Raw genomic sequence first — 10,468 nt, forward strand, 5'->3', positions numbered from 1 at the left:
CTGTGTACAGTTTGCATTTTCCCCCCATGCAAAGGTTTTCTTATGGTGTTCCATCTTCCTCCCGCAGCCCAAAGCATGCTTCAATCATTTTTTTGTTACTGGCATTCATCTCAAAAAGGCAGTAGTGTTTACAACAAGCAGCACCCATGCAACATCTTCAAAACCACAGTACTTGACAGAAAGACCACATTGAAGAGCACATTTCCTCAGTAACATAGCAACTGTAGACTTTCTGAATGGATGCTTGCAGAGGGACTTTAGGTTGGTTAGCAGGTGATCAGCTCTGTTAAAGATTGCAGGATACATGAGACATTGGTCAAAGGGAATTGGTCACTCCAAATTGTCCATAGGTGTGAATGGGAGTGTTCATGTGTGTGAAATGTGTGTCCCTGCAACAGACTGACGACCTGCCCAGGGAGTCCCCTGCCTTCGCCCATAAGTGGACGGGATAGGCACCGGCAGCCCCGTGAACCCGAAAGGGACAAACGGAAGATGATGAATGAATGAACAATGTTTCTGCAGGGTGCAAACAATGTAATCCTTTGTGCATAAAAAATACAATATTTATTTGAAAGGGCAGAACATCTTAAAAAATGCAATAAAAATGATTAATATTAATAAGATTAATGCTAAATTTTGAAAGCAAATTCCTTTCCACTTGTTGAAAAAGTTGCTCTTGCTAAAAGTTTTATTTTTCTGAACTGATATGTTTCTGAACTGAACATGCAGTCAGAGCGATTTTGTTTAAAACATTACGGTAACTTTACTTCTTAACTCTTTGCCTGCAGCAAGTTGGACTTGTACCAGCCTGCTCTATGGAGCTGCTGCTCAATCAGAATTTAACCTGAATCAGGAAATGTGACCACTTCATTCCTGTTTTTACATTTGCACAGTGTCCACTGCTTAGTTTAAAAGAATTTTAGAGTTATATTGCAAGTTGATGAAATAAGGGCTGATACCCTGTAAAGGGCATAAAAGTTCATCTAATCTTCTCTGGTGCAGCAGTTAGAGAGCTGAGGTCTACAGGTAGTATTCAGCTGCTAAACTGCTCTAAGCTCCTTATAGCTTCCTGATGTGATCTAATAAAACCAAGCTCCCACCTTCTGTTTCCAAGTTTGAAGTAAACCAAATGTTGCCGTTCCTCAAGATGGAAACATGTCTCCACTGACTCCTGAGTGAAAATGTCAAAGTTTACACACAGATTTATACACAAAATTGTCTGTACATATTTACTTATTTTCAGCTGTTTCTGAAATCCTCAGACCAGCCTGTCTGATAGCATCAATCATTCCACTTTCAAAGTCACATCAGTCACCTTTCTTCCCAATTCTGATGCTCAGTGTGAACTGCAGCAGATCACCTTGACCATGTCTACACACCTAAACGCATTGAATTTCTGCCATGTGGTTGACTGAATAGAAATTTGAATTAACAAGTGGGCATAAGTAGATACAAATACATACGTATTTATCAATCCATCCATAATAATGTATGTTTCTGTGGAGGGGAAGTTTTCATTTTACTAGGGCTTCACTTGGTGCATTTTTGGGGAGAGTTGTTTTGACCCACAGGTGGGTTAATCTGGTTAATCAAAACAGACTTTTTAGAATGTTGTCTTTGTTGTGGGGACGGATTTTTTGACCCCCCTGCTTCATTCATTTTCCTCAAGCAAAATCTTGTGGGTGACTTTGTCAGACCAGTGAGTGTACAATTTGTCAGTGATTGAAATTCCGACTTCAGACTCTTGATTGTTTTATTTCATGTGCTGCACCATCTGCCCTCAATCTAGTAATGTTGCTGTCTATTTTTTAATGTTTAATGCTGACAAAGTTTTAATGTTTTTTTAAAGCAATATGAAATATTGAGAGTTGAGTTAAGTAGAAAAGAATAAGCTAAAAAAAAGCATCACTGACACCCACAGTCCTGCAAACTGATTCCTCATTTAACCCTTGTACTATCTTAGATGACCCGACCCTTACATTCACGTGTTATTCCTACCATGAAAAAGTTGGATAAAGGTGGAAAGATTTCATGTAATCCATGGACACCAGTGAAGATCACAAATCATTGAAGAAAAAAGGTTCAGAGCACTGTCTAGTGGAGATGATTCAAATCCCAATGTTAAAGTGCCTAGGATAGCACAAGCGTTACGAGAAACAAAGAAAAGGAACCAGAGTGAAACTCCTCGTCTCTTCTAATCTTCTTGCCCCATCACAAGGTCGTTGGGTGTGGTTTTGCTGGAGTTTTGGTAAAAACAAATATTATCAAATCTAGCAAAACACTCGAGCAGAAGCTGGTTCACCCCAAATACCCCAGAACCCCAAGAAAAGAAAGAAGTGTGGTTTATACAGTCCAGTGCAGTGAAGAACGCTCAGAGCTTTGCATTGGAGAAACAAAACAGTCATTACACAAGTGGATGTACCTACACAGGAGATACAACACATCAGGACCAGTTTGATTTGATTTGATTTATTAAACAGGAAAATATTTAACATACAATCTGGGCTGATTCAGTTTAAAAACTGCAGTACAGTTATCACACAAAAGAAACATGGAATCATAAGCTTCCAATCATCACAGTACATACAAACAGTATGAAAGGTACATGAAATGTGGGTTTTGTAGTGGCACATGTATTTGTTCAGATGACTGATGGTAGCTCATTCCATGCTTTAGTGATAAAATGAAGAAAAGATCTCTCTCCATAAGAATTCCTGAGGCGGGTAATGGTAACAGTTCTTTTGTGGCAGATCTGGTTTAATGTACAGAGATTGAGTTGAATTTTGGATCCAAAGCAGCCAGTCTTTTGAATGGCTCTTTGAAAAAGATTTGGCTCCCTCCAAAGAGCCATAAATCCAGTCTCTACTGCTTATTACCATTACACCAACTGCAGCTGCTGTATTGCATAGGTCTGGATGAAGCAGAACTTAGCTGACTAGCGTCTACAACCTAGACCTTTCTAGAAATGTATTCGACTTATGTTTGGAATACACCACTATCTTTGCTGCTACAGTGTGAGGACATTGCGGTATCAGTAGCCGTTGCAATGACAACCCGTCACGTCATATCAAAGAAAAACAATTTCAACTTGAAAATAAAAAACAAGATTAAAGTAATTGTAACTAAGTGAAAACACATTTTCGAGAGTGGGGTAATGCAGTTGGACATGTGCATTATCAGAAATTGAAGGACTTCGCAGAACCAATGTCTGATGTGATCAGGCCTCCCAATAATTATGACAGTCACTATGTCGGGCTTAACCCCTCACAAAATAGATAAAAGTTGTGGTGGTTTAGCATTTTTTAAGGTAAATTCTATAAAGAACAACAGAGTTTTCTTGGGGCTATGGTTTTGTTTAAGTTTGATACAAGATTTGTGTACTACAAAAAAACAATAACAAACAAAACATTGGAAAAAATCCTTTTTTTATTCACAAAAAAGCAAGTAACAATGAAGAAAACGTTTCAGTTGGCTCATACTAAGGCTGTTTTATGTAATAAAACATTAAATGATAAATCCTTAAATTTAGTACAACACATATTTGACACTTGAATCATATAGTACAGACCAAACGTTTGGACACACCTTCCCATTCATTTGAATGAGAAGGTGTGTCCAAATTTTTGGTCTGTCCTGTATTTATACTGATCTGCAGCAGAGATGCAATGATTCCCTTCCTCAATTCACTAAAGGCTGCAACATTGGATTTGGTTTTAAACTGAGATTTGTGGCATCCCTAGTATTTCACAAAATTACTATCAGACTTTTTTTGTTTTTAAGAACAAATTCAACCAAGGTAAAACATTTTTGTCATGTTCACAAAAACAGATTCCTTCTTAAGCATATGTCTTTGCATCTATGTCTTTGCATATATATATATGTAAACTGGGACAAAACAAAGAAAAGGTTTTACGCAGAGAATGTGGTAGACATTTCAGGAGTTTCTGAGCCCAAAAGAAATTCTAAATGTCTTCATTTTGTGACACAGCAACGCTGTTCCTGCTGCACACAAACATATAATGGAAAATCTTACAAACTTGTTGTGGGAGCTGTCGGATGTGAGTGAGAATATGTTCACTCATCTGAAGATAAACCAGAGGATTGAGAGCACTGTTCAGACACACAAGCCCCCGACTGATCTGATGACCTGTAAAAACATGTTTATCCCACCAAACACAAATATTCTGTTTGCTCTGAATTCTAGAAAAGAGACTTAGGTTCCTAAAGACGTGATAAGGAATATAACAGACGGAGAAAAGAAGAATCAAGATGAAAAGAAATTTCACACACTTTTGTCTCAGTGTCTTCTCTATAGTGTTCCTGCGACAAAGAACAAAAGTCACATGTCCGTAGCAGCCCAGAGTGATGAGTAATGGGATACAAAATCCAGTGGTTGTCCACACAAGGCTGTATGTTAGGTAATCCTCAGTCTTTTCATGGCTTGTAGAGTGGAAGCACTTTTCTGTGCCATTGACTGATTTTGGAAAAAAGATGTCTGGCATACTTTGAACACTCACCAAAAGCCAAACAAGGACTGAGATCAGCACAGAATGAGTCACAGTTAGTCTTCCCATCATTCTCAGAGGATGGACGATGGCCAGGTACCTGTACACACTAATACAGGTGAGGAACCCGATGCTGCAGTACAAGTTCACGTTGAAGCAGAATCTTGTCATCTTGGAGAAAATGTCCCCAAAAATCCATTTCCTTCCGCTGAAGTAGTACACCATCAAAAAAGGAAGACAAGTTTCTGATCTTATTTCCATTTTCCTTGTGACGCATATATATATAACTTATCCAATTTTGCCACCTTAAATGAAATACTTCTATTGGTAACAAATAATTGAGTTAAATTTAATCAACCTAATTTCTTACGTCTATAAAACTCAATAATTGTTTATACAACTCAAATTTATGTATTTATCTAACTAAACGTCATATTACTCCAATTCAATTAATATTTTTTCCATCTTAATTAATTTTATTTCGTGATCTCTCAAATGTCTAAGTATGAACCGGCAGATATACTCATTTTTATAACAATAAAAAGGACGGGAAAAAAATGCACATTGCGCACAAATTCATTAAAGAATTATCTGTCATTGTCATTACAGTGCTGTTTGGTAGGGGTGCTATATAAACTCATCATCCTCTCCTTCACTCTTACTCATGGTAAAGAGACATAAGCACAGTAGAACAAAATAATTCAGCAAAACACGGTAAAACACAGTAAAACAGCTAAACAACCAAACACATTTGGTCAAAAAGCCACACTTAAAACAAAATCCGTCCAGAAAAGCAAAGGAAATGGTATCCCACAATCCCTTGCGGTGCCAATCTAACAGCAGCACCAAAGTTACACCTACTTAATTGAATTAATTTGAATGAAAGCGAAATAACTGTCTGAAAACTACGTGTTATTTTTAAACTGACTTAACAAAACAAAAAAAAAAATATTTTAACTGAAGCAAATAATTAAGTTAGATCAAAGTAAAAAAGTTTATTTTTCCAACATCCATATGTGGTCTCATCACCCTCTCATGGTGGAAAAAGTATTATCTGAGCTTCTTCATCCACTAAATCATCTTCAAATGGACACGCCATGCTGCTTCACCTCTCTGAAAACAAAGTAACCTTCAACTAAACCTGCTCCAGACCAGGTTATGTTCAGAGCACCAGTTGCCATGGCAACTTGACCTACCCTGAAACAAACCTCCATTTCTGGAACCGAAAGCTGAGGTTATCAACTTCCTTAGCCTCAAACTTACCGTGGGAGCTAGCATAACCTGCTTTCTGGAATACCCCCCTGCTCTGTTTTCAGTGCTTGAGACCCTTAGTGGTTTTTGTCCTGTTTTATTTATTCTGTCTTTTAATAATATTTATAATAATACAATTTTAAAGTTGGAACCACGTTTCCACTTGGTTGAGTCCCCATTTGTATTAGTGTCCGCTCATGTTGCCACACTTTGTTTCTCTTTCCGCTGTGTTCACACCCATGTCTGAAACAAGCTCATCCTTCTCAATTTATGTGGAAATGTGCATGTTGTGCATGCTGCATTCACATGACCACCTCATTAAATAAAGAATAAAAAATGATTGTCTCAGAGTCACAGACAGTGTAGTGAGCAGCAGAAGGGGGGGAGGAGTCCAGAGTTTGAGTGTTTTTTAAAAATGTTCTTGTGTTTCATTGTAGACTGCTTGTTAATCTGTATTTATGTATTTTAGTGTTGCATAACTAACAAAGGCTAGATCTTGTTCTACTGTGTTTATAATAAAAAAAAACTAAATTTAATAAAGATGCCGAGAGAGAGACATTTAGTTCGGTTATTTTAGACACACAAACTTAAAACATCAACACAAACATTGAACAAAATTAACCAAAAAAGGTTTTGGGTGAAGCCAAGACTTATTTCCCTGACCCTGATTACAAACATCACATCTACCTACAAAATTGATAGAACCTTAAAAAAGAGAAAAAAGACGTGGAAAAACAAAACAAAAAACCTTCTCAAAAATACCTCACAACCACAAGAGTCTCTCAGTCCAGAAGTTATTTTTGGAAAATACATTTAAATACATTTAAAAACTTGGATACTCTTGTTTCTTTCTGTTTTTTTGTTTAATTTGTTTATTATTTTCCAAGTCTCTTGTATCTGTAATTTGTGTTGCTCAATTAACTTATGATAATACTGTTTTTTAGATCTTCTTATTAGATTCACCAACTTATTTTTTATTATTTTTATATTTATTTTCTTTTTTCTTTGCTTTTTACTTTTACAAACTGTCTGTATAGTTCATTTGTCTTTTTATAAGCCTTTTCAATACCTTTGGTTATCCAAGGCTTTTCATTATGTTTTCTTTGACTAATTATAATAATTGGACAGTTTAAATTATAAATGTGTCGTTGCAGAAAGGCATCATAAGCTGCATTCACATTCTTAGAAACATAGATTTCATTCCACGTTTGATTACATAGAGCCCTCCTAAATGAATCATTGTTATCAGGATTGCAACACAACATCTTGTACATTTTTCCTGGGTCTGTTATAGATTTTCTTTGAAGAAACATGTTTCAACATTGCAAACACAAGCAAGTGATCAGTAATATCACAAAACAAAAGGCCTCTTCAAGGTTTACTTCCACCATCTTGTTATCATCAAGCCAAGTTTCTGATTCAGCAATCACATTAAATCTTTTTAAAGATTTAAGAAACAGTTCTATAGAAGAAAAAATCTTATATAAACCTCTGCTGTTGAAGTGAATAACTGATAAGCCTTCTTGAGTGTCCACATTATTGTTAAACTGTTCCACAGTATAATAATTAAAACTAATTTCAAGATCATTGTAATAGTTTGAGTCCAGGTCAATGTCATTTTCAAAGTCATGCTTCGTGTTTTCAGATTGATAATGGATATATGAATCAGACTAATTTTCTGTACACTGCATTAAGTGATCCTTTGCAGCTGTGTTAACTTTACAACTTGTTTTATTTTTCATTGTATTGTCTGTCATAATTATCAGGCATCCAGTCCAGTTTCCAAATTAATGTGGGGATACTTCCTAGGTGTTGTTTGAACAGTCCCAAACCCGTTCCCAGCATACACTACCTGCTTATTTCAGTCATTTGAGGTGATCCACTTTCATGTTTGTTATAATTATTGAGCGTGTAGATTCCACTCCGTTGGGTCTGATGTAAACTTTCCCATTCCTTGTCCAAGTTGTCCTTAGTAGCTGAATTTTTTACTTTTTTTTTTAACAGACATTACCTGCACAAAAACAGATGGTTTCATTTCCGGATTTTTCTTTGGAATCGTGTAGCAGGTGGAGATGCCTCGCTTTTCCAGAATGATATTCTTGCTGTTTAGAAATTGCAGAAGTTGTTGTTCCAATGACTTTTAATTCCTCTGTAGGAGCGTCCTCACCTTCATCCATTCCAGATGCTAATTTGGCATAACTGCGATGTTTTGTTTCAAAACATCTTTGTTTTTTGCTAGTTGTTCAAGATCATCAATCCTTTGCTCCACGAGTTCAATCTTGTGGGGTTTTTGAATAATTATTTATTTCAGTTGTCTGATAACCTCAGGAAGATCCATGATACTTTTTTGCTGAGTCATAACTTTACTTATCTCAGAACTCATAAAGGATAGTGATTTTTTAATTTCCTCCATCTCTTCTGACAATTTTTTGGTTGCCATTGTTTTTTACAGTCCAAATTACTCACACTTGTCCAAGTTAGTAGGTAGATTTGGTGAAGCTGCTTTGTCTTGATGGTCCAGGTGTTCTTCAGGCTAAACAGTTCTTGGTATTAATATTCCACCAGATATCCAGCTTTAACTCGCAAATTCACTTCAGATATTTTAAGAGTTTGTAGATTCAGCACTTGGAACCTTTGGATCAGTGTAATTCCATTGGATCTTGTAGATTTTAGTAACTTATGCCTTTGTCACAATTGCCCTTATGGATAGATACGGCTGGCAGCGAACAAAAAGTGGTCAAACCATGGCAGGTGGCCCACACAAAATTTTGTGTTTGGAGACCGCTTGGTGAGCGGCCTTTAGCCCCTAGGCCCCTGTTTTATGGAGTAGGCTCCCAGCTCATGTAAGAGAGGCCGACACAGTCACCACATTCAAAGTTGGGCTTAAAACATTCCTTTTTTGGACAGGCTTATTATTATTAGTTGTTGGTAGGCTGCTAGAAGTTTGAAGCTGGGAAAGTTATGGTGCACTGGGGTTCTGTCCTCTTTTCTCGTCTACTTCTACTCTCCTTCTCTTCTCTATCCTTGATCATTACTTATCATTTAGTTCTCCGTGCCTCCATTTGGTGCAGTGCGATTCATGTATGGTCCTTCATTCCCTCTCCCCAACTGGGGTGACGTCAGACAACAGGACAGGAAGGGTTAACCTTTGTGATATCTTAGATGACCCCACCCTTACATTGACGTGTTATCCCTACCATGACAAAGGTGGATAAAAGTGGAAATATTTCATGTAATCCATGGACACCAGTGAAGATCACAAATCACTGAAGAAAAAAGTTCAGCGCATTGTCTAGTGGGTCTAGATGACCCCACTCCCAATGTTAGAGTGCCTAGGATAGTACAAGGGTTACGAGGAGCACCTGCTGTGAGGAGGCAGCCTCCTCTCAGGCAGAGCAGGAGGTGAGGATTGCAGCAGAGGAGGAAGCACTCATGAATGCACATCAGCACAGCTTGTTCTGGACACTCTGCTTGGAACACTGATGAAGATGAACTTCTGCTTTTCACCACTAGAGGGCAGTTTAAATCCATGCTAATGTTCACTGAAATAATGTAAAAATGTTCTCTGAGAATAATCAATAAGAAATCAATTTTATCACTTGACAAATATACAAATACTGGCAACTAAGTTATATATATGTGTGTGTGTGTGTCTGTGTAAGTGTGTGCGTGTGTGTCTGTGTGTGTATCTTTTACCGTAAGAGCACAATCGCAGTGGCATTATATAAATTTACTTCCCAATCCCTTTCAAGGAACAAAGTAAATTTCCTTTTGACTATAAGTAGGAATAAATATTAAATCTAATCTAATGTGATGTGTGTGTGTGTGTACCGTATGCATTTATGAAAGAAAAAAGTCTATATTTATGAGTAATTACATTGTCAAGAAGAAAGCATCTTCTTCCCTCACCTCTGTGGGTTTTTTCTTTAGCTTCTAAACAATCTAATCTGGCTTCTGCTTTACAGTGGATGCTCCTCCTGACTCATTACTGTCTACTTGGAACATGAAAACACTTGAATGTGTTTGAGGTCACTACAGAAACTGAAAGTCACAGGCGGTTTTCAATCCAGGGACTAACCAGGTCCTGCTGTGTCTCCATGATGAGACAAGATCAGGTGTGCCTGAAACAACTGCTTCAGTATTGATTTGGGTTTACTTCTGATAAATGTAATGCATTTCAACTAAACAAAGAACAAAAGGTCAAATAAAAAACCTCCTCCGCATCACTGTAGTAGATATTTAATGCATGTAATGCATTTAAAATGGGATGTGTCTGAATGTGTGGCCCTGAAATTGACTGCCGACCTGCTCGGGGTATGCCCCACATTTGCTAGCTGGGATAGGCTCCAGTAACCCCATGACCCTGGTAGAGTTTAAACGGGTTTGGAAGATGGATTAGTCAGAGATGTTTTGGATGTGAGTGGCATAATCATAAATAAAAGACCACAGGGAACGTTTTTAAAAATAGTTTAAAAGATGACGGGAGTGGAACTATGAGTTCACAGATGTCAGAAATGAGCCTTCATCTCAGGGTGGATGAAATTTCTCTTCAAAATAAGACGTGAAGCTCAGCCATACCAAGAGTAAACCCTGGAGGAGGTATGAACAATTGGTGAGAATTCTACCTGGACGCCCTCTGAATGAGGTGTTCAAAGCATGACCAGCCAAGAGAATCCCCCCTCCCCCCAAGCAAACTGGGGAAGACGAGGACA

General features: G+C 37.6%; 1 protein-coding gene across 1 annotated transcript; it reads right to left on the reverse strand.

Moving 5' to 3' along the window:
• Positions 1-2,467: 2,467 nt before the first annotated feature.
• Positions 2,468-4,730, reverse strand: LOC101173225 (P2Y purinoceptor 1-like). Its single transcript, XM_004071034.4, has one exon. The coding sequence runs from the start codon at positions 4,728-4,730 to the stop codon at positions 3,963-3,965; it is 768 nt and encodes a 255-aa protein (XP_004071082.2). The 3' UTR covers positions 2,468-3,962.
• Between the last annotated feature and the right edge of the window lie 5,738 nt (positions 4,731-10,468).

This window comes from Oryzias latipes, chromosome 7 (assembly GCF_002234675.1).
Source record: "Oryzias latipes chromosome 7, ASM223467v1".
Classification (NCBI taxonomy): Eukaryota; Metazoa; Chordata; class Actinopteri; order Beloniformes; family Adrianichthyidae; genus Oryzias; species Oryzias latipes.